Source organism: Copidosoma floridanum, unplaced genomic scaffold (genome assembly GCF_036245765.1).
Source record: "Copidosoma floridanum isolate Cflo_tuat_1 unplaced genomic scaffold, Cflo_Japanese_pri ptg000007l, whole genome shotgun sequence".
Classification (NCBI taxonomy): Eukaryota; Metazoa; Arthropoda; class Insecta; order Hymenoptera; family Encyrtidae; genus Copidosoma; species Copidosoma floridanum.
In genome coordinates, this window is record NW_028321884.1 from 16539999 (window position 1) to 16565566 (window position 25568).

Sequence of the window (25568 nt, forward strand, 5' to 3'; positions counted from 1 at the left end):
CAAAATAAAAAAAGAAAAGTAGATTTATTTAATTTAATATACACATAAGATGAGTGACAAAATTACTACCTTAGTTTAGCTTTAGAATATAACCTATAACTAATACTTAAATTCAACTCTCAGTTTTAGCAATTACTATTATAGAAGTATCAGCAATCTAAGAAAGAAAATAATGTACGATAGTATAAAAACAATATTTTTTTAATTTTAAGTAGAAGGTTGTGAAATCGTAGTAATGATTTTAAATATATATATATATATATATATATATATATATATATATATATATATATATATATATATATATATATATATTCACACATACACACACATACATAAATATATATATATATATATATATATATATATATGCACTTCTTTAAGGGGGCTCCTACGACTACTGCTGAGGTCAAAGACTAACAAAAAATAAAGTTTTGTTTTTTAATAAACAAATGTGTCTGAAAATCATTATAATATTTTTAATAACGCATGAAGTGGGAAAAATAATATTTATGTGTGTAGTTTAACTTTGTACGAAAAATTAATTATTGTTTTGACCAGTCTAGTGCATACGAGGGTACGCCACCCATAGAGGTATAAGAATAGAGGGGAAAAGCGCTATACTAACCCATTAGCGGCAGCGACAGCATAACTAAGTCAAACGGGGCATCTGTCCTTGTTGCCAAAGCCACGTTATTGGCTACTTCTTCGTTCTGGATCCTACAGTTGATTCAATCTCATGTATGACTCGACCAATAACACAACTGCCAGACAAAGACAGATGCCCCGTTACGTAGCGAATTCTGCTGTCGCATATCACGTCCCCTTTTCTCCTCTATTCTTATACCTCTATGACGCCACCAGACCAGACCACCTGTGTTGGTGTAGTATAGCGATGTAATATATAGGAATATGGTATATATATGTCGTGAACAAGTACGTCTGCTACCCACGTGACCTCCTGACCTCCCGGACATTATTTATTTATTTCCATCACAAATATCTCGCTAAAATGGTCCTTTATCCACAATTTTTAATACAGCATATTACAGAGGAAGACTTCATCTACAAAACGTATATATTCAGTCTGCTGGGACATTCAATTTAGGTTTATTATAAACGAAAACAAATTGTTTTTCACGTTGCCCCATAGGAACACGTGCTAATAGTTACAACTTTGAGCTCAGATTTCTCAAAATTTCGACCCATTCGAAATATAATTTAGACCACCATTAAATTCAGTAGACTTTTATTTACAAGAAATAATATATCTCTGTTTAAGGACTTTCGTGAAGGAGCTCCCTTGAAGCAAGTAACATCGATTATTTCACTTAATTTGATGAGTTGCAAAACATACAGTTTCCAACGATATTTTTTTTTTTTTTATTAATTTTACCGTGTAAAACTAAATATTATGCTAAAGTGCTTTAGAACTACAATGTTATTTAGAGAACATAATATGTTTGAAACTTCTTAATATTATAGTAAATTGCGTAAATGCATTTCTGTACACAGTCAAATTAAAAAAAATTATTATCTTACCTTACAAAAATTTATCTAATAAACGTTTTATTGTAAAAAAAATGTTTTTTTTCCAACTTCAATCAACATGAGTCACGTATCATGTGCATCAGGTGTTTTAGTACTCATTTTTAGATTGTGGTTAATATGGAGTTTCGATTTTTGTTGTTTTTTTTTTTTTCAGAAAAATGGTCTCGTAATTATCAAAACATCATTACTTTACAGTAAAATATTGAAACTTATACAAATCTACAAATCGCTGGCTTGTAATTTCTAATAGGAACCCAAAAAAGTGCGTTCGATCGATAAAATGATGTACCTACCAATGGGGCAGTGACTAATTCAAAGGGAAGATTATAGGGAAGATAAGTGTGAAACAAAAACACCTGCAGGACACGTACCTCGCACGTACCGATAATCGTTAATATATTATAAGCAGCGCTGTGCAGCAGGAGGTCGTAAAACTGAATTGTCATACTCATTGAACGCGTCAGTACTGACACATGATATTTAAGGGGTGCGAGTATTTTCTCGATTCAACAGCGTAGCTACTTTGTCGTATGCCAGAAAATACAGATGATCTATTGAAAGTGAGCGCGCGGTGGCTCAGTTGGCTAGGTTGTGGATCGGCACGCGGGAGACCGTGGTTCGATTCCCGGCCATAGTGCGACTTTTTCGGGCAAGTACCTCTGTGATTTTTCACATGTGCTTTTTCACCACGCAATGCTCCTCGAGGAGGGTTTAGGCGACCTTCTTGCAGCAAAATTGCCTAATTCCCCCTACCCCCCTCCCAGTGATGGGAGGCCTCCCATCCCTCTTCCCTTCCTTCTCCCAAGTGCTAAGTGCCCATAGTAGTGCCCTTATTAAAGGAGCCGGACGTAGAGCACTATAATATAAAAAAAAAAAAAAAAAAAAAATCTATTGAAAGTAAAGGGAGTGGAAAGGGGGAGCTTAGGAAAAACCTCAAAAGCATTGGGCTGCTATAATTAAATGTCTTTAATCGCAGTTGCAAAGGGGGTGGGTTTATTGAGTGAGGGTCTTTTGCATCTACGTACAAAATAAAGCCTCATTTTGGTATTTATTACTGTTTTTGGGACCACCTGCTATTCGCACATTTTCTTAACTTTTGAGATTATGGCTTGAAAAACGTATGTAATATATACTTTGAAATAAACACACTGAGGAAAATAGTGTTGAAAAAAGTATTATAACTGTACTAAAAACCATCATATTTTTTAGAAGAGCTCATACATACCCACCTAATAATGCAAATTATTACGTTTAAAGTAATTTTTATTATATTTTAAGCAATTTTTATTATGTAGCAGCCCTCAAAAAAATTATTACGCGGCTTAATAAAAATTATCATGTCTAACATAGTAAAGAATTTGATAGTAAGATTTTTGTTATTTTCCATAGTAAATTTTTTTGTCATCGTTTTCAAATGTCCCACATTTAGAAGTAGAATATGCGATGTGGCATAATTAAATTTTTTATTCCACTGAATTGCTAGGAACGTTCATACTTACGATTATTAAGAGGAACAAAGAAATTTTCAGGAAGAAAGTAATCTAGTGTGATTATGTTGTAAATAAGATCTGCTTTCATTAATGTGTCAGTTTGTTTTTTTTTGGTGTATTTAATTTGATTAAATGTTAATTTCCACTTACTCATTTCAAGACACATTTTCTTTGACGATAAAAGTTTTATGTATAATAGCTCTCATATACAAAAATATGTATTGATTGACAGAAAAAGAGTAAAGCTTAAAAAATTGTTTGGAATGTTGATTCTGTGTAAGGAAACATTTTTAAACGTGACATTAACCCACTTATAATATGTTCACTTACAGTAAATATCAAAATCATACTGAAGTAAAACATAAAAACTACTCAAGCTAGAATTTCATTTTAAATTTTCTTAAATATGAGTTATGACACTTTTTTGTAAGAAAAAGATTTTTAGTTATAACTATAATGCTATAGCTTAACACCCAGATTCCTCTAATCCTTAGTATATTATATATAATAATAATTAAACAATGAGACAGCGTCTAATTTTACTACAAAGTTACTCATAGTGTAATAATTAGTTAATAAATAATTATATATTATATGATATCAAGTTACATTTATATTAGTACCTGCTGCATAAATATAAGGTCAAATTTATAAAGTGCATGAAAAATTTCGAAATTACCGTACTTTTAAAACTTCAGCATTTCTTAAATTTCACTTTTGTCGAAAAAGTATTACTTCAAGCATGAAAAGTGTACGGTTAAGGAAATAATGAAGACAACTTGACATTTATCACTCTAAAATTTTCACACTTTTATTTATGTTGAAACATAAGGAGTAACAGCTGTTTCAGTACACGGTTTCCGTCTGTCTGAACGTTTTACAAACTAAACATTTTTTTAAACGTTCGGTTGTGATATTTCTTATTCCCTAAAGTATTATTTAAAAATAGGTCTTCATTAAGTAAAGACCGCAACAATTAATAATTTAAAGAGCGTGAATACTAGCTTTTCAATCAAGTGCACACAGACTATCTTGTTTTACAACATCTACATCAGAGTAGAACTAACAACTCACCGCATTGACAAAAGAACAAATTTGGACAGCTTTTTGACCAAACACACAACAATGCAGCTGTCGAAAAGGATGCTAAAACTAGATAGAAAGATCACGTGCCGAAAAAGATTTATTTAAAGTTTTTACTTAAAAGTGATACACTCAGAACTTTTTTTTTAAATAAATAAAATTTAATTTCATACCATGAATTAAAATACAGGACCAAAAGTAAATAAGTTAGTCAATAAAAAATAGAATATCAAGAAAAAAATCTAGAAATTTAGAATACAATAGATTTTTAATGTCAGAGACACTTAAAAGATAACAGCAATTATCATAATAACAACAGTGTATGTGAGAGCCGAGATAACCATACATACAGACGCGAATACTTTAATCAGTTTTTTTTTTTTATTATGGTGGAAAAAAATTTTGAAATTGAGTTTTTTTGGATTAATTTACAATGCTAAAGAGTTTATGACAACAAATTGTGTGGAAAAGGATGCTTTTACAAGAAAAGCTGATGATTAATACTATTATGAAAAAAATTTAGTTTTAATTCTATGAGTTTACGAACAAACCGAATAATACCCAATAGTTTATATCGAAGTCTAGCTTTAAGCATAAAAAAGAATTAAGGAGAAACATCATTATTATAACGAGAGCAAAAAAACCGACTATAGTAGCTAAATAAAGAAATGTACAGATATTTTTCACATTTTATCTAACAATCCAATTGACGAATTTCAGTAAGTCATAATTCAAGTATACAAAAATAGTCTTATTTTTAAAAGACTGCCATATTTTTCAGTCATACTCGTCAATTCGCAACGTTCTAAACTATATTAGTTTATCAAATCCCATGGACTTATATCATATTAGACCAATAGTGTTGCTTATTAACGCTCCTTCTTAAAAAAGTCCCAAATTAATTCATATTGTAAGCAACAGCACGAAATTTTTATGTACATACAGTATTTAAAGTTTATAAGCTTAAATTTAAAAAATTTCAAACATTCAAATCAGTGAGAATAGTAACATGATTTTTTTCCGAAGTTAAGAATTCGTTGTCTAGTTTTTTCAATCTACAAGAAACATAGAATTATTAAAGAGTTTTAAGTAAAAAAAAAACTGACGTATGTATGAGAAATGACACTACGAAGAATTTATTGTGCTACTTAAGCAAAACTATTTTGGATAAAATAATAGTATATCGTTTCAAAAAACGATTTAAAGATGTCTAACCTACTTAGCTTACTTTTAGCAGAAGATTTTACATAAACTTTCATAATAACATATTGGATCATCAATCAAGCCACAATCTATCATGCTGACACGAATATTTAGACAATTTTTAAAAATATTTTTTAAGGCTTACAAAGACAATTGCCAATATTGGTCAAAATTATCAACAGCCTCCATTATAATATTGAATTCACAGTCAATAAGGAAGAAAACAACAGTTAGAGGTTTCGAGATATTACTAATACTGGGGTACGAGTTTGCTTCAATTTTTGCATTTATCATAAACCAAAATACAAAGATATCACAGTTCACATTAGATAGAGGTCGAGCAAAAAGAAATATTTCTGTCATATATTTTGGAATGCCCTAAGATATTATTTAAAAAAGACTTAAGTTACACAACACAAAAGTAGTATTCAATGTATCAATAACATTTGAATTTTTGCTTTAAAAATATTAAAAGAAAAACTCAAAAGTTACAACATCTGGTGTAACTTGTTTCAATAGCGGTTTATGCAAAAAAACTATATTTTTGACAAATAGGTTAAAATTTTGATGTACGAATTATTGAGCATTATAACGCTTTCATAAAAAAAGTAATAATTACACAACACTGTCCATTTATTTCAATGCAATCACAATTTTAATCTTGAATAAAAAATTTAACGTTGAGCCACGACTAGCAAGCTAATAGACACCTTAGAAGCAGTTCAATTTATTGGCTAGCTTAGTAATACGTGTTGGCATCATATTGATGACATGTTACGCTGAATACGATGAGTTTGTAATACTCTTTGTCTGAGAAAGTACGGTGTTCTGGAACAGCTGTTACATGTTTAAGTCTCACATGAATGTAAAAGTGACAATTTTTGTATGATAATAAACTTTAAGTTGGTGTGTACTAGATTCTGCACTATTAATTAAAACATAAATCTTGATTAAGTAAATACCACAATAATCAACTACTAAGATGTATGTTTGACATTATTTTGTTTTTTCAAAAACAGTTGTGTAATAAGGCGTTATGAATAACTTAATAAATTAGATACGCTCATAAGACTTTAATTTAAAAAAAAATCATAAATCTATGCCGCTATAAATAAACAAATGAATTGTTCGATAATTAATTTTAGTTAGTAACTTTTTTTTGCGTTATTAAATAATTTTATACATTAAAAAATAATAAAGTTTATTATAAAAAACTAAATTGTTGTGAGTATTAAGTCAAAAACAAAAAGTAGCTTTAAGAAAAATATAGATTGCTTCAAAATTTTGTCATAATTTTGATTCTTTGCAACTTGGCCTACGTGGACTCGCTCCTCCTCTGCTTAAAAATAAAGACGAAAGGAGGGGAAGTTAGGAAGGGGTTGACTGTTTTCATGGGCGTGACTTTTTTCCTATTCGATGGCCGAAAAATTTTGGTGGTGGGGAACATAACTCCGAAACCTTAGCCCTTAAATGTCCAGCGCTAGCACGACACTGTCTCACAGTGCGTCAGCTAGACAACACCTCAACCCAAAGTGACCACTTCAATAAGATATTATCTCTCTAGTTTGACATAGGAGCCCAGTGTTTAATCAGTGTTTATTAGTGAAAAGTGACCCGTAAAGTTTATAGTATCCAAACCTCCAGCTTTCAAAGAAAGTCAATTTCAGCTGTGCTGAGCTGAATAAAAGGAACTCTTGAAAGTCACTTCTTACGTCACAAGAGCCAACTTATTAAGTGAGTACTTGCTTAAGTCCTGTCTCTAACGAAAATAGATTCATTTTACTCTTGGCGAAATCATACTTGGTTTTTTATCATGGAGCGTACTTGTTTTATCAAAATAATTACAGAGTGGCAAATTTTTTAATTAAAAACTTTTATTAGCTTTATAATGCAAAGTAAGTAGATCATTTATTAAATTTTGTATTTTTATTTCATTTTTTTATCTTTCTTCTTTTTATTAATTTTTTTTAGTAAATTCAAATTAAACTTTGTCCTGTCTTTATTAAAGGAGTGAAGAATTTGTATAAAAACAGCGATGTCTTGATGTAACGTAACGTAATACTTGCAACCAAACTTTCCTGTAATAAGGATGACATTAAAAATGCACTCTTTTTAAATTAGTAATTTTTCAACTTTTAAACGTTTATTGCGACTTCAGCAGACCAAGTAGAGTTTTCACCTGGTTACGAGTTTCATTACAGCAATTACGAAACGTCTCTTATGCCTGGTGCTTGCCTTGACAATATTCTCTATCAATTATCAAAGACTCTATTTTTTTGCGATCCTTCTTACATAAAATTTTCTGAAAATATTATTGTCTTGCTATTTCGTTCATTTTATTATTTAGACACCTTAAATCTTTTTATTTATTTTTTAAAAAAAATCAAATTAAAAAATGCAAAAAAAAAAATAATTGTTCAAAACAGCTCTTAAAATTAGGAATAGAATTCATAAGCATTTGATTTCAAAATAATCTAAAAATTTAGCTTTATTATTAATGGTTGTTAAATTTCAGAGTTCAAAGTGCATATAAATTTTTACACTAATATTTTTTATTATTTACCATCAAGTTAAAACTTTTTTAATGCACTTTGTTTTATATCCGGTAAAAACTCACTATAACCCTTTTGTTTAATCAAAAAAACTTGTATCGAATACCACTACCTGTCTGAAAAAGTCTCTAAGATCGAAGCACGTTGGTACTCAACAACATATTTAATTCACAGTTAAAACTGTATTTTTTCATACTTTACCATGCAATATCGTGACAAATGTTTAAAAAAAGAAATAATAAAAAAGCGTCTTTTACAGGTATTATGACCACTCTGTTCAAGACTTAAAAACAAAATCAGTACTGTTGTACAAATTTTAAATCCTAGTTAAAAACATATTGAGATAAACATGTCATAGTCTTATTTTCAGAACTCCACGTAAAATACATTATTAAAATCATTTATTTAACTATGTGAATAATATATACACATACACATATATATATATATATATTTTCTTTATTTTTTTAGCTTAGAATGATTAAGTTATACTGTCTCGTGTTTTTTTTTGCCATTGTTCCATTTATACTGTCTTGTTCAACTAAAAGTATAGAAAATCATGTGCCTTTAATGATTGACGTACAAAAGCTGTATAAAACTACTAGTATAGGGATTGTATATAAAGGAAACGAAGGTGAGAAGCGTTAAGTCACTAATTGGAAAGGTGAATATTAAAAATTAATAATTTTCTTTTGAAACTACAGATATACATTCAGTAGTGAAAATTGTGCGAGAACTTTCACGTGAATTCATTTACTCGGTGGCCGTTGCCATCCCAGACCTTCCGGCAAAGTACCCAAAAATAAAAAATTACTCCAAAACGCTTTTCGTCGCGTTTATTAATACTGACGAGGATTTCAAGAAGTTCTCAAATTTCTCGAAAGGTAATAATTTATCACCTCACGTGTGGCTGCTTATATTGCAGCCACCTACTACTGAAGAGATTCATAGTATCTGTTTACACCCGAAAAAAAATTATCTACACTTGAATCTTGCAAGCGAAGTACTTGTCAAATGTGGTAATAGTTACGAGATTAAAGAATGGTACGCCGTCAGTCCCGCGGCTGGGATACGAGTTGAGGAGTTTCTGGAGTGGAAGAAAGGGACTGGGCTAATTGCAAAAGAAAGTCTAAATTTATTAGAGAGACGGAAAAACTTTACAGGTGCTTCGATTACAATATACACGAAGGTAAAAAATATGTTTGATTTAAATTTTGTTAAAAAAAAAAAGAAAAATAATAATAATAATAATAATAATAATAATAATAATAACAACAACTACACTTCAAAAGATAATTTATTTTATGGTATTATTCGTAGCCTTCCACTTTTCATGCTCGAATGATTGAAGACCTAAAATCAAAGACAGGAATATCTGTCACGTATAAAGATGTCTCTCATATTACTAAGGACGACGATGAAACATCAAGTGATTCTACTAAATCATTAAATGACAGTAGCATCCTTGAAGGCACATTTGTATCACAAAAAAAACTAGATAAGAGGGATATTACGATTGAACTATCAGATGAACAAGATTTGTTTGTTTATAAATTACCAGATACCATGGACATCCCATGGCATGCTTATCTTGAGGTAAACAAATTTGTATTTCTAATTGTTATAATTTTGTGCATTTACAACGCTGAAAAATACTTGATTTTAAAAAGGTTTTCAACAAGAACATCTGGTTTTACTTAATTATAGTCATAATTATTTCATCAATATTATGTTCTATAATTATAACAATGAGTAATGATAGAAGAAGTTTTATACATAAGCTATCCGATGGTTTCTTAGTTACATGGAGGATTTTTTGTCATCAGGAATTTGAAGGTAAACTGTTGAAAAGACTCTTCTCTAGAACTCTAATATTCAACTTTTTTGATGAATTGGTAATATATTACATAAGATTTTTATAATTATTAAAAACTATTTTATGTCCTACGATTAGGTTATGGTAGGGTTATTCCAATCGGGTCTGCTGTAGTAAGTTAATACTTAACTAAAGAAACGTTTAATATGTAAAAAGATAAATGGCATATTCATGATTTATTAATGCGTACGCATAAACTATTTGACAAGCAACACAATTTATGTGGCCCAGTAAATTGAAAGGACATTCGTAAATATTTAAATTCCGGAATTGTTGTAAACTATGTTAAGTATCGTTTTACTAATGTTACAACAAAAATTTTATTACGAAACGTTATTGCTTTCCTTAAAATGGTAAGAAAGGGCTACGTTGGAATTTTAGGTTTGTATGTATTTTAAAATTTTTTTATCATAACGACTTTTAAAATATAAATATGGTGGTATAAGAATGGGTAAAGAATACGTGTTTTTTGAATTCTCTCATACATCTTGTTCAAATGATGCTTTTAAACTAGAAAATAGAATTCTTCTACGAAAATCTAGTTTAAAAATAAACTGTTACAACAATAAGTGTCTACCAGCTAGATGTCCAAAAAGCTAAGAGGAAATTTGCTTACTCTAAACAGGCAAAATAAATTATTTTGCTTAAAAACTGCTTATGTAAGCCATAATGGAATAACTCTACTTATTTAGCTATTTCAGCGAACCCTATTTCCAAAACCTTAAAATCGAAATAGTTTTAAACACTGAATAATTATTAAGAATTGTAAATCGACTCCGCCTTTAATTCTAAAAAATTTTCAGATGTACGATTGAGTCCTATTTCATTAAAGGTTGCCAAGATATCGCTCTATCTGACATCATTTATCGTTATTTCGATATATGCAGGCTGTTTCACCAGCTTTGCGACGGTGTCAATACCCACAATCCCATTCAATAATGCGACTGGTCTTCTCAAAGATGGAACTTATGAATTAATTGCTCTAAAAGGAGTTAACCTTTCAAAATATTTATTGGTAATTTTATTAACTTTAATTAATTATAAATTTTTTTAAAAATATTTAACAACTTGTTGTATAAATGTTTATTAGGACTTGAAAGATGATGTACATAAAAACTTAAGCTTGTTTGTAAGGAAAGATGGTAATTTACCAACAAATGAGACAGGTGCTTTAAGTCAGGTAAATACTTTACATATTCAAGTGTCTCATTATTATTAAAAAAAAAAACAAATGAAAAAATTATAAAGGAAATTGAAACAACAAACCAGGGGGTATTAATGGGCCATGGGACCCACGGTAAGAACGAAGTTCTTTAAACATGAGATGGGTATGGACACAATTTCTCAGGTAACAAGGGGGTCACCAGACCCACAAGAAGAACGAAGCTCTGTAAACGTTAGTACTGCATTCATGTTGTTTACTAAAATAAGAACTTAAAAAACGAATGAAAAAAAAACAAAACGATAAGTAGTATAGTACTCAAGATGGTTGAACTTCGTGAGTACTGTATTTATGCTCGACGTTCTCACGAAGTTCAGCCATCGTGAGTACTAAACTACTTGCTGTTTTTTTTTTTTTATTCGTTTTTCAAGTTTTTGTTCTAATAAACAACATAAATGCAGTACTCACGTTAACAGAGCTTCATTCTTCCTGTGGGTCTGGCGACTCCCTTGTTACCTGAGAAATTGTGTCTATACCCATCTCATGTTTAAAGAACTTCGTTCTTACCGTGGGTCCCATGACCCAATAATACCCCCTGGTTTGTTGTTTTGATTTCCTTTATAATTTTTTCATTTGTTTTTTTTTCTTTTAATTTTTTGTTTTATTTTTTTCTTTATCTCTTGTTGTGCTCTTTTTTTTCATTTCTTGTTTTATTTTTTTTCATATCTCATTTTATTACATTTTTTTGATTTTTTTGTATTTCATTTATTTAATTTCTTTTTTTATTTTCATATTTTAACTTTTTTTTTCATCCCCTTCTTTATTTCATTTTTTTCCATTCAATTGTATTTATTCATGTCTTTTGTTATTTTAGTTTATGTTATATTTATATTTCATTTTATCAATTTAAAAAAAAGTTTTTTTTTCACTTATTTTTTTTATGATTTTATAGCCCATTTATACAACTTTTGCTTTAATTTTTATAATATTACTTAAAGACATTGTGCCATTATCAAATTATCAAATTAAGAATAAGTGCCCATAAAAACCATTAAAGTGATATGAAACTCGAAATATATTTATATAATGATTTTACATAATTTATTTATAATTGATTTAATGAATTACTTTATTTATGTAATTATGTGATAATGTAACATAATTTGTTTGTCGAATTCGAAATAAGCGCCTTTAAAAACCATTGAAACGTTCTTTAATTGATACGTTCTTCAACTCTATTCTACATGTTTATTTTTTTTTTTCTTTTTTTTTTTTTTTTAGAATTGTAAAAGACAAAAATTCAAAGTGAAGAAAAAAATTTTGTGGGAAAATAGAATTCAAACTTGTTCAAAAATTAATTGCTTGGCAGTGTGAGGGGGAATGGTGGGTAAAAGTGTGCAGAAAAGTACGAGATGGTTGGCAGATATACAAATAGTGGGGAGAGGGGAAGTGTATAGAGAACAGGTGACGAGATGGACGGGGTAAGGGGGGAAAGTTAAGAGGAATAGACCCTAGGTAAACCACTTTCGTTTCAAAAAAAAAAAAATCTGTCAGTTTTAGAATTCCAGTCCCCCGAGTAACGTGACATAAATAACTTTGTTCTAAAAATCTCGCAGTGCAATACCCCTGATGCTTAGAATAATATTGTTATATTTTGCCGTACAAAACGGTTTTTTACATTTAAGAAAAATTTTATACAAATTTCCTAATTCTGTAATTCTTCACTTAAGTTATTATTATAACAGTTATAACATTAATAATAATAATAATAATAATAATAATAATAATAATAATATCAATAACTGGCAGCCCCTTGTGTCGGCTTTGAGGCTAGATGTAGTGCTCTTTTCCAACGTCTCCTGGTATAACGTCAAAGATGTTGGTGTCTAAAGCACCTATTTTATTTGCAGATTCAGTTGTTTTGGTGATCCTAGATGGGGAAATTGGTTAGTGATACTCGTTCAGTGGAGGCTGTCCCATTGGCTCGAGTTTTTTTTTTCTTCATAGCTGTTATAGGTTTGCCCAACGCAGACCTTGGAGAGGATTAGTGATTCCTGGTTGAATGCTTAGAGTCAAGAGGATAGTATAGGATTGTCGGTCACCGGGTTTTCCAGCCTTTCGAAGAACAACTCCGCAGGTGACGTTGTGCGTCTGCTAGTGAATGGCTGACTTGGTTTAATAGTGCCTGTCTTTAGTTAATATAGTCTTTCAGTCGAAGAATCACTTCCGGAAATGGTAATAAAAATGTATTTGTTGGCAAGGTAGTTTACACTTAGGTGGATTCTAAAAAAAAACCGATGAAATTGATGGTTAAGTAGGGAAAGTAAATACTTATAATGGGCCTAAAAAGCGCCAGTGGTGAAACTTTCAGGCTATTCTTTATTATTATTTCTAATGATGAAGGTCTGGCTACGGTTTGCTTGATTCTTACCCTAGGAGTCTCGATGTACAGAGACTGTGACGGAGGGAGGTAGGGAGGACCAAAGAATATCTCGACTCGTGTCATTCCCCGGATAACCAACCGCTCATCGTTAGACGGGAAGATGTGGGTAAGCGCGTTGGGGACGCGACGTACAAGCAGGTAGCCGTTGTGGATGCCCGTGCCCCTCAGAGCTGTTTTCCCTTGCTTATATTTGTAGCCACAATTTTTCTAACTGCACCAGGTGGGATGGTGGGACTGCCACACAACTCTGAAAAGTTGGTACAGATTGTGCTCTGGCTAGATATGTCTCCTGGTATTGTGGCAGAGACGGCATCGGTTGGAATTAATTTTTTTTTTTAATTGCACTTGACGAGATTTAGGGAGAATGGATACCTAGGTCCCTTCCCCTCTAAAGAAGAGTGTCATCTGTAACCGGGATACCTAGCTGCAAGACTATCATCAGCATGCTTTGTACAGCTCGTTGAACTGCCAAAGTACAACTGCATCACCTTCGAGACGCTCCAGCGTATTATTACCACACTTATTTAATTATGTTAAAGGTAGCTTTGATTTTATGTCAACGCCACCTATCGGATTTTACTGAACTAAAGTGAAAAGTTGGCGTATTTTTGAGAAACTTTGAGCTCATTTATTGCCATTGTTATTAAATTTTTAAGGATAAAAACCATACTAAAACCATCTAGGAAGTATCATGAATCAGTGTCCAAAATTTTAGCAAAATCGGTTCAGTAGTTTTCGCGGTTAGCGATTACAACGGTTTTAACGACTTTGCTTTATATATTAGTAAGATATTAGTAAGATAACATGTATGCGTATTATTCTATACACTTGAAAAAACGTAGCTAAAATACTTTTGAATCAACAAATCTTAAAAGATCTCTTAGTTTGGGGACACAAAAGTGAGAAAACCCTACTGCTAGCCATCATGACCGAACTAGCTTTTTTAAAGAAAAACTATAGCCCATTTTTTTTGCACATAGATTTTAATTTTAAATAAAAAAGTATTTGAAATGTTACGAAAATACTTCTTATGGATATCAGACATACCTATCTCTACCATATCCCCACCTGTTACGAGTATTTAAGTTTTTAAATATATCTGATAAACCTGTTTAAAACTGATGATTTATTCTATAACATGTTTGTTGATGGTATTTGTGTTAGAAAAATGTCTATTATGTTTAGAGTATAAATTATTAAAAAATTCGTTTTTAATTCCAGGTATGCAATGAGAGAGTTGTTTTCTACATGATTGGATCTATTAAGAAACCAACTTCTTACAATTCCCTATGTAGAATCTTAGTTTTTCCACTTGGTACCATACGAAAATTTGCTATTAGTTTAAAAAAAGGAGATCCACTTCTTAGATTTTTAAACCATCAGTAAGTATCTTTAAAAAAATATTTATTGTCCAAAACTTATAATAATATTTTTTTTCAGCATTCAGAAATATAGAGAAAATGGTTTACTATTCCGGGAAAAAAAGTTATATCGGCCAAAGAAAGAAATAATAAAAGGAATTACATTCACACAATTAAGTATTACTGACGTCACCCCGTTGCTAGTATTATTAATTAGTGGATGTGTCATAAGCTTTATAATATTTTTATTCGAAAAGTATCATAGGCGCTTAATATTATATTTAGTGAAAAAACCGTGCAAGAAATTGAAAAAAATTAGAAAAACTAAGAAGAATAATACTTTATACAACAATGGTAAAAAGTTTTCTGTATATTCTCAATATAGGGATGTGCAACCACGCCCTCCGTGGCCTTATACCCCGTAAGAGCAGCATTAGATGCAAGGAAAAAACGTACAAGATGCGTAAATGAACCATTAATCTGACTTATATGTTATTTATCACAAGAAAAGGAGTATAAGATTATTTTTAGAATATTTTTTGTAAAAAACGATTTAGTACACTAACTAATACTAATATCCGATTTTTTTAATTTAGAATTGTAACTCCAAACTCTATGTAAAATGCATATTATTGTTAAATTTTATAATATAATGAATCATGTGAAAAAATTGCAAGTCAGTAACTTTTTAATTTAATTTAAACAAAAAAAGCTAAGAACCCCAAAAATGTCTGGTTTTTGTACGAACATTAATTATGTTCCCATTTCTATGGCAATTAAATTTTTGGTACCACTTTAAGTACATAAAAAAATTAAAATGATTTTACTTTTTACTAGAAATAGAAACATTATATATCGTGAGATTTTTTAATTTTCATAGAATAAATAATTTATAATTTTTAATGTATAAATCACATATCCATGCATGGTAATTAAGTCAGTACTTTTGTTTGTGGTAACTTTCTTTAGATAACGGAATTACAGAAATAACATTAGATCTCACAGCAGGGAAGGGTTATAAGATCAGTAATTCATCTATATTATTTGACAAATATGTTTCTAACTTATATAATCTAATAAACAGCTAACAAAGATTTTTGACTATTATTTGTTGATTTTTTATTTTTATAAATAAGACCAGTACTATGAAGACTCCAACATATTGTGCTTATTTTTGTAGATAAGAAAAGATTTAAAATGAAAATACAAACACTTTATTCTTTTATTTTTTACATTTTTTCATTTCTTCTACTTATATACTAAATTTTTAAAAACTTGTGACATTTTTCAATTGTCTATACTTAGACATCTGCCTCGTTCCTTGAAAAAAAGCGAACATATAAGATGTCATCGGAGTGGAATCCTGCCTCAACTCTATCCAAATCACACTGATCTGGAGGGTCAAACATCAACGTGGTTTCGCCTAGTTGACTTTTCTTGGTACCCTGAACGAATATCGATTTACCTCTGACCTAAAAGATAAAAACATTGCTTTAACTGACAAGTATTAACAGGTTGATGAGAAATGTAGTAAAAAATTGTCTTTTAACTCCAGAAAAATTTGTTAAAATATCTTTGTATTATAATCAGATAACATAGAAAAATATTTTTGGGGCATAAACGTGCCAGCTTTGTTTCTTATCAAACAAATAGAAAAAATCGATCAGATTTTTTCTTCTAATCCTGCTTGTAACTTTTTTTGGGATATCGTATTGCAAAAATAGCTTGAGAGGATTTGTCAGTTATTTGATTATCTACCGAAGAGTGCTATTGTCGGACCATCTACCACCTATTTCTGGCAAAGTGATTGTGCAAACAAGTGTGAAAATGTTGTTTAAAATTCAAAGGTTTGCAACTTTATTAACATCTCTAATTTTTCAATGATTTTTATCTAACATTCAACAAGATGTCATGAAACGATTTATTACTTTAAAATTTAGCTTCTTTTAACCTTGCAGCATTACTGGATCAAAGTTTAAAAGTAAGTTCTATTAAAGATACGAAGAACTTTAATGTTGGGGAAAAAAGAACTTTTTTAATTATGACTTTAATGTTTTATATAGTTCAATTTGCAATACAAAATAATGATTACAACTCTGAAATCTTGTATTTCAGCAATTTGCAACCAATTTTACTTAATAGAGAACATTTTAGCATAATCAAAAACATAACAGTTGAAATTTAAACATATTTTTAATAATAGTTATCAGGAAATTAGTGTTTATTATGATTGCCTAAAAATTAATTCGCTGTTTAAACTCAAAAAAAATTCTACTTCTCCTACTACTACTACTGCAAAACATTTTTTGTTAATTTCATGCAAATTAATAGTTTTTATATACATTACCAATAAAAAAAAAAGTACTGAACATAAACACTGTGATGTGCTTAACATTTTTCGGACGATTATTTATCGGAATAATTGACGGAAAAGAACCTTTATTCAAGATGCTTTTCTGAACAGCGTATCTTTCTTGAGACCGTTACTTTCTGTTACCACTTTGTAGTGTCTTAACTATAATTATGACACATAAAAATTTTTTTTTGGGGCATAAATACACCAGCTTTTTTTCTTATTTAACAAGTAGTAAAAATTGACTAAATTATATGCTGAATTTTATTTATAATTTTATGTTTTCATCACAGTGTCAAAATAGCTCAAAATAATTTGATCTTTATTTGATTATCTTTTGATTGCTGCTAGTAAGACAATAGAAAACCTATTTTTCGCGCAGTTATAGAGCGAAAAAGTTCGAAAATTGCTATTTAAAGCTTCAGTTTGGCAAAATTATGTATTTTAAGATTCTTTAATTGAAAATTCTTCAAAATTAAGAACTGAACCCCTCTTGTATGAATTTTTATTCCTACAGAATGGCTGAAACAAATCTAAGAACGGAATGTCATTGAGGACGCTTAGAATTTTAATGTGGTGGAAAAAACAATTTTTTTTTTTTAATTGTAACCCCAATTTTTGAGAAAATTCAATTTTTCAACATTAATAAATTGTTGATATTTTCAAATATATAGTACTTTTTACTGGTATGCAACGCATTGCACTTAATAAAGTAAATATTTATACGAATTGGAAAAAAAGCAACTTCTGTAACGTGTTTTTAACGTTAACTATAAAGAGTTTGTGATGATAACAATTTATTTTCAACTGTCTCCTAACCTGAAACAATTTGTTTCATTTCTGTAGAATAATTCTTGTTATTGATTTGAGTTAGTAATTGTTACGTTCATTAACGATTACTATAAAAAAAAAAAAAAAAAAATATATATATATATATATATACCTGAAAACTTTGACGTACTATGCATTTGGTCGTCTGCTCGCTAAATACAAAACTCATATCGTTACACAAAACCATATTATGATCATTCACTACATTTTTTTAAAAAGATTTTTGATTTAATTACATACATTTAAAACCAAAACATCTGAACTTTCGTCATATTATGTGAAATGCATGTACAAATAGCAAACGATATTTTACATTTTTCGTTTTTTTGATTTGGGAAAGTCATCACTGTTGCTTTCACTAATATGATTCTCGTCTGTGTACAGAAAATTTTTGAAATTATTTTTCACAATGTTACTATTAACGATTTTAACTGTCTTATGCTCTATTTTCGGGGTTTTAAGATACCGTTTTTTTTTAAGTACGGAGTAAGTTACGGAGTACTATTAAAATTCAGTCCTTTCGTTCAAGTAATACTTTTTTTTTGCTGGTGCTTTGTAGATTGGTAGTGCCATGCATGCAAGACAAAGTATTTTTAATGAATTTAGCCATATGTTTATACTTGCACGATTTTTCTTGCTACGATATTTAAACGATAATCTTTGATTACTATTTTTATGCAAATGCACTTTTTTCCACATTGTTTCTTATATTTACAAGAAACAACTGGACATCAGAAGCAGAACAAGCCTTCGAACGTTGCAAACAGTGCATTACTCAAGCCGCTTGCACAACGTTCCTCGAATCAAAAGCGCCCTTGGCACTAAGGACTGACGCTTCAGACGTCGCCATCGGTGGAGTCCTAGAGCAGCAGCAGGCTGATGGTTCCTGGTGACCCCTAAGGTTTTACTCACATAAGCTGGACAACACGCAAAAACGCTACAGCACGTATGATCGCGAACTTCTTGCCGTCTATGGAGCCGTTAAAGACTTTAACAGAATTCTGGAAGGCCAAAATTGCGTCGTTGACACGGACCATGAGCCGCTAATCTACGCCGCCTCTCAGTGCTCGGACAATAGCTTCGCCAAGACAGGCACGTCATCTAGAGCACATCCTGTGGCACAACACCGTGTTTGTCCATGCACGAGATGAAGAAAACGTCGTCGCAGACACCCTGTCTCGACCCAACGACGCTCTGGCAACACCAACCAACGGCCCGTCTGTTTCAGCTATCCAGAGCAACCCTGCAGCCTCTGCCCATCGTACTCCGCCAGTCGTCAACGCTTTAAACCCAGCCACAGAAACCATCTCCATGCCGAGCCTGCTCGACGCGGCAACCATTGCAGAAGCACAGACCGCAGATGACGAACTGACAAGCCTCGACAGCTCGTGCCTCACGCTCCAATTTATTAATATCGACGGACACTTAATCAACTGCGAGGTAAACAACAACACTGCCAGGCCCTACTTGCCAGCTCCCCTGCGCCGCAAAGCTTTTGACATCGTTCACGAACTGTCACACCCAGCTGGCAAAACAACTGCCCCCTGTCCAATGGTATGATTGAAAGGTTTCATCGCACCCTTAAAGCCGCTTAAAGGTGCTGCACACAGTCCTGGCTAGGTGCCCCGCCAATGGTGATGCTAGGTTTGCGCACCAGCTTTAAGGAGGACCTGCAAGCTTCACCCTCAGAGATGCTAATCGGCACCACGTTTCGCATCCCTGGAGAGTTCTTAACAACTGCCACTGCACAGGCAAACTCGTAAGCCGTTATAAATAGCCTCTGTCAGTTGTTCGAGAGCATCAGGCCCGTACCAGCTTCTGGGAAACCCCTTAAGCCGCCCTACAAAGGCCCCTACCGGGTAATTCGCCGCAACGACGACTACACCTATGTAATCAACGTCGACAGAGAAAACAGTCTCAACAAACCAGCTAAGACCAGCCTACTTGGAAGCTTCGGATATGGAACAGGCTCCGCAACCTCCTTTACAAGCTGCAACGGCCCAGCCCGCCATCTCTCCACCCCTGCCAGCTACCAGCCTTGCAGAAATTGACACCCAGGCCGCCCCTAGGCCAACATCCCAGCAAGACACGTCTTGTTCGCAGCGCTACCCGCGTTGGTCTCTAAGAGGAGAACAGATGTGGTAGCACCGTCCAGAACGCCTTCGACACCTTGCGCCCAAACAGGCCGCTCGCGCAGGAAGCAACAGCTAGCCCCAAAAACCATCTTCTGCATCGGTGCAGGCTAGCTCTCTCTCACTCGCGTCCACAGCTGTAGCGCCTATACCACTACTACTTGTGCAGTGTTACATTTTACATGGCTACAAGCCTTCTTTTTGTACTATAATATAGTTAGTTCCTTTTGTATAGTCTTAAGCTACGACACGTGCCCACAGCCCTTTGAGCCGTGTCTCGTTTGTAATAATTCTGTTCTACAATAAAGGCAATTCTATGCAATCTGCATTTGCTCTGAGTCTCTCTACTCAAGCCCGGAATCCTATAGACTATACCCCAAATATCCACGTTTTGCAAGCTCTATCCAAGTCTTAACATTAAACATCATTAAATGAAGATACGAAGCTTTACAGGGTAGTGTCATGGGCTCTAAGCAAAAAGAAAACGTTACATTAAATTACTGTTACATTAAACTTTGCCTCTGCACTTGTATCGTTTAAAAAACAGCTATTTTCCAACCCTTTGTATATTTTCTAAGTCCCTCGACTACTCACAAAGTGACATGATATTCTCTAACCTTTCAAGTCCTTTTTTGTGTACTGATAAAACTAAATCAACGAATTCGCGAGCCTGTAGCACTGGTGTATTGAGATAGCAACATCAGAAAATTTACTGCAATATCTTGTTTATCCGTAAAATACAAAAACTTTTAATTAAAACAGCTTAATTTAGGTGCATTCGCATTGGTAAGAACATTTTTTGTTGCAGTGTTCAATTTAACATGATTAGGTCCCACAACTAGCAGCATCCAAGACTTTTAGATAATTTCTAAAGATTCTTAAAAATACGAAAGAATATTGTTTGCATTATGAACTTGGGTATCCGATGCCATAGGAAAATTAACAACTCGTTATTTTCATTACAGGCTTTATCATAACTATACAGTTTTGAGTGGAACCCGACCCCGTAACCCTCATTTACCCCTTTTTCGTATCTTAATCTCAAGACACACTTTTTCATGATCTAGATTCTGTTGTGCCTCCAGGGAAAAATATTCCTTGATTTAAAAAAAAAAAATTCAGATCGATATCTTTTTATACAATGTAAGAAACGACTGAGATACGAAATAAACCGTTTTCGATAAAATGACCCACGTATAAATGAGCAGTAAGTTAGTCTGCATACATAAAACAACATGATCTTGATCCAAAGTTTTCGTAAAAACACTTTTTGAATGCTTGACCCATCATTTATAATTACTTTGTAATACCCTAAGTTCTACTTTAAAGGACAAAAATACTCCGAATATCTGAGACGTTTATTAAGAGTTGCTGATTATTAAGTATTAAAAGTTGCTGATTTGATGGATCTTGCCCAATAATTTGGACTGAGCATCTTTCAATATTTCCAAATGCAGAACGCATAAAGACATTAGTTTTAATGTTTATTCGATTGACTGATGTAAATATATCATCAATAACTCTTTTTCAACTATAGCCTCTGACATTTGAAAAAAGTGGTAGCGTTTGGACAATACAGTACAACATGTCAAGATATAAGTTGTTTCAATATACAGGACTTTTTCCCAATGCACCTATCCCCTTAAACCTAGTGGTTGGGAACATATATACAATTATTATCTACCCTACACTTTTATAAAGGTTTCTTTGAACATTGAAACAATCCCTTCTTACATCGGAAATTTCTGATGGTTCATCTTTGTTTCCTGGCATACAACAAAGAACAAACACCATTATAGAGTTGCGGCGTGTAAGAAAACTCACCTCGCCCACGAAGCTCTGCTTATGATATATTTACAATTATTGGTACATGTTCTGTGCGTGTTTTGTTTCACGTTCTTTTTTTATAAATTGTTTTTTGAATTAGACACTGACCCGCTAGTAAGTTTATTATTTCATTGATCGAAGGCTTGCTTTTAGTGTGAATAAAAAATTGCAAGGTTCGTGTGCTTTTTATATTTAACGTCAATGTTGTAATGTTTCCATAAGCACATGGCCGTTTTTCTAATAACAAAAAATACAAATATTAAAATTTAATATAAACTTCAAGCTTAAAATAATGGATAGAACTTCAAACTAATAATATTATTAAACTGTTATTGGTGTGAATATTTCGTATTCTCTAAATAATTTGATAGTTTTTGAATACTGTAATACGATTTCAGTTTTAATACAATTATTTATGCAATGCAAAAACGGATGCATTGTTTGAGATCTCCCTCTCTCTCTCTCTCTCTCTCTCTCTCTCTCTCTCTCTCTCTCTCTCTCTGGATACTTCTTTCAAATAGGTTAAAACTGTATTGTTCTAAATATTTAGAAGTTGATTGTGACGTATAAGAAATGGCAAGAAATATTTAACATAGTTCTACGATTTTCTCGTCATAAGCCTCTTTATCGTTTTATATGTCATTAAATGCACAACATGCCTTGTAACAAAGACATGATTCGTTGTTTTAAATTTTTTATTTTACGAAAGCAAAGGATAAAAATTTATTTCATATCAATCTTAATATAAAGTTATACGTGTAGATGTGCTACTTTACGATATTTGTAGAAGTTCAATTAAGGGTATAAATTTTAAGTTATTTTTTCTAGCTGCAATAAAGTAGCTCTATATTATGCATCTGATGAAAATATAACTTTTAAAAAAGTCTCATCTATTTATAGGTTGTAAAAAAAACAGTAATTTTGTTTAAGGAAGGTTTATTCTCTTAGAATATTTTTTCAAATGACAAATCGTGATAGTCAAAAGCTTTACTTAAATCAAAGAAATTATAATGTAATTGAAACATGGTATGAGTTGGAAGAAAAAACAGTTTCAATCCAATGGATAACATAGTTAAAAATGCTGCCAGATGACGTTCTTAATTTAATAAAACACGATTTTCGCACTGTTGTTAGATAAAAACGAAAAAAGTTATGATATTTTCTTCTCTCTTAAATTTACTTCTATTAATCCCTCTGCGTACTGCAAAAAAATGTTCCACGAAATAAGCCAACATATACGCCACAGATTTTCAGTATCAATACCACTGTATAAAGTACTATTGCTCTTACTCTCCAAACTTGATGGATAATCTACTTCGACTCACGAGCTTTTTTTTCCTACCCTACTTACGCTTACACGAGCTGTACGAAGCGCCTTTTTTTCCCCACACCAACAAGTTTTCAATATTTTTTGTCTCTTCTAATGTTTCATTCATGAGTGTTCAAACTATGTATCTATTGATAATATAAAAACAATTGATCTTGCAATTGTGATATTTCAATATGTTTACTACAGAGAGATATTGTCACATACAGTTCATAGAAAATAAGCATTTAGTAGAGAAATGTAGATATATACTTAAATGTTAAGAAATCAGATTCGATCTAATTTGCGCTATAAGAAATTTGTAGAGCTCACTTGCTAAAAAAAAAAAAAAATGTAAACGGAACAAAAAATCGGAAGGTCTTTTAATTTTTTCCACTAACATGAGATATGCCTTACTAACGAACCCGTACTAAAACAGAAGCTATGACAACTGCAGTTCTTCACACTCGTTTTGTAAATCCTCCATATATATGTATAATATTGCTTTAACCGTGTTTTCTCTACAATGAGACATATCCTAAATAAAAGTTATGTGTGCCATACATTCGAGACCTAATATAGTGTACAAATAAAAAAAATTGATAGTAAAAAAAAAAACTGCCATGCTTTAGTATCGGGAAAACACAGCTTCATTCGAGTCATTCTATGCGTTCAGTCGTGACTACTTCGTGACAGTTTATTTTTTATGATGTTAATTATTTTAAGTAGACGAAGGGTTTTTTTTGAAGTTCTTTGATTGACTGAATATTGTGAATTGTTTTTTTTTGTAAGTATGCAGGTAGAATAGTTAACTTTTTCACTAGTAGTTTTATACTGGAAGTCTTAGAAAAGCTTAATTTTTATCGTGACAAACATTTGCACACAATCTCCTTAAAAATCGACAAAATAATTGAATTAGTAATCATCACAGCATTATGAAAAACTGTTTTTTGAATAAAAAAAACTAGTTTGGAAACAAAAATAAAGCATTGCTCTCTCATTGGATGGAAGCAGTCAATGTTGAAAGTGATGAGTCATTAGCTTGCAAGAATCAATGTTCAGTGTTTACTGTCTTGCAGCAAGATGTATTTTATTTCGAGATAAGACGTAAAAAACATATGGCTATTTAACGAACGTATAAGTATAGTGCCTTATAAAAGAGGGGATAAGCGTATAATGAAAGAACTAAATCGATTGAGATTTAGTGATTTTAAAGATTTTTTAAAGATAATTGTTAGTACCTAACGGCAGAACTGAAAATACTGACAATAACTATACTATACTAGCGGCCCACTGGTCTCGGCTTTGCCTGAGACTCACTAAATGAAAGACCGTAGTGTGTTGACATATATTGTGAAACGTTTTTAGTTCAAAATTTTACATCTTTTCCTGCACCTCTCAGAAAAAAGAATCTTCTTATAAGAAGCATATTTCTTTGGAATCCATTCAGTTAATTTGGCAAAATAATGAGCTGAAAAAGTAAAAAAATATAATTATTTTGAAAAAATCTGTGCGTTCCTTATTCCATAAAAAAATCGTTAGTCCTTAACAGCCGTAGATTTGCAATTTTTCCTCTAGAACTCTTTCTTGACTGAAGCTTACAGCAACTATAACTGTCTGGATACCTCAGGATGATCTTTTATGGCCTGTTATCGTAGCACTACACTGATTGGGAGAAAAACTATAACGTCTGAAGTGTTGGAGCTAGTTATAAATCTGTTTTCCAACATCTCCTGGTATTACGCCAAAAACGTTGGTGTCTACAATTTATTTCTTTTGCAGACTTAGTCGTTTTGGTGATCTAAGGTGGGAAAATTGGTTTATGATGCTAGCCCGTTGGAGACTGAGCCGTTTCCTCACGTTTGTTTTCCCTCTATAGCTGTTGCATTCGCCCAGTTCAGACCTGAAAGCGCAAATTGGTGGTTCCCGATTGAATACTTAGAGTTAAGAGAATAATATAGGGTCATCGTTTGCGGGGGTTCCTAGCCATGCAACGAACTCGTGAGATCTGCCAGTTAATGACTGACTTGGTTTAATAGTGGCTTGCTATACATAGTCTTTTAGTCGACGAATCGTTGCGGGAAACGGTAGTAAAAATAAATTTTCTTACTACCTCATCCAAAAATTCAAGTTTTGGTGGCAGTGTATGAAAAAAAAAGCCATTGTTTCTTTCGTATCGACGTGACACCTACATCGCGTATAGAGGGGTCAGAAGAAAAAATTGCCTGTTCCCTACTTTACTTAAGAAAGAAATAGAGAGAGAGCATCAGTAGTGCATAAGTATTAAGTACTTACTTATGCTGCATTTATTTATTTTTTTCAGACTGTTAGAAAAATTTTAAGTGAAAAGCACGCGTCCAACTCTGGTATGACTATAAATTTGTCGTGTGACGCATGC

At 31.9% G+C, this 25568-nt stretch overlaps 1 protein-coding gene across 1 annotated transcript in view; it reads right to left on the reverse strand.

The window, feature by feature from the left end:
- Window positions 1-15865: 15865 nt before the first annotated feature.
- LOC149375464 (uncharacterized) overlaps window positions 15866-25568 on the reverse strand; it is a 264850-nt gene continuing 255147 nt past the window's right edge. Inside the window, exon 2 of the mRNA XM_089588822.1 lies at window positions 15866-16193. Within this exon, the coding sequence (XP_089444948.1) occupies window positions 16023-16193 (171 nt within the window). The 3' untranslated portion in view covers window positions 15866-16022. The remainder of the gene's footprint in view (window positions 16194-25568) is intronic.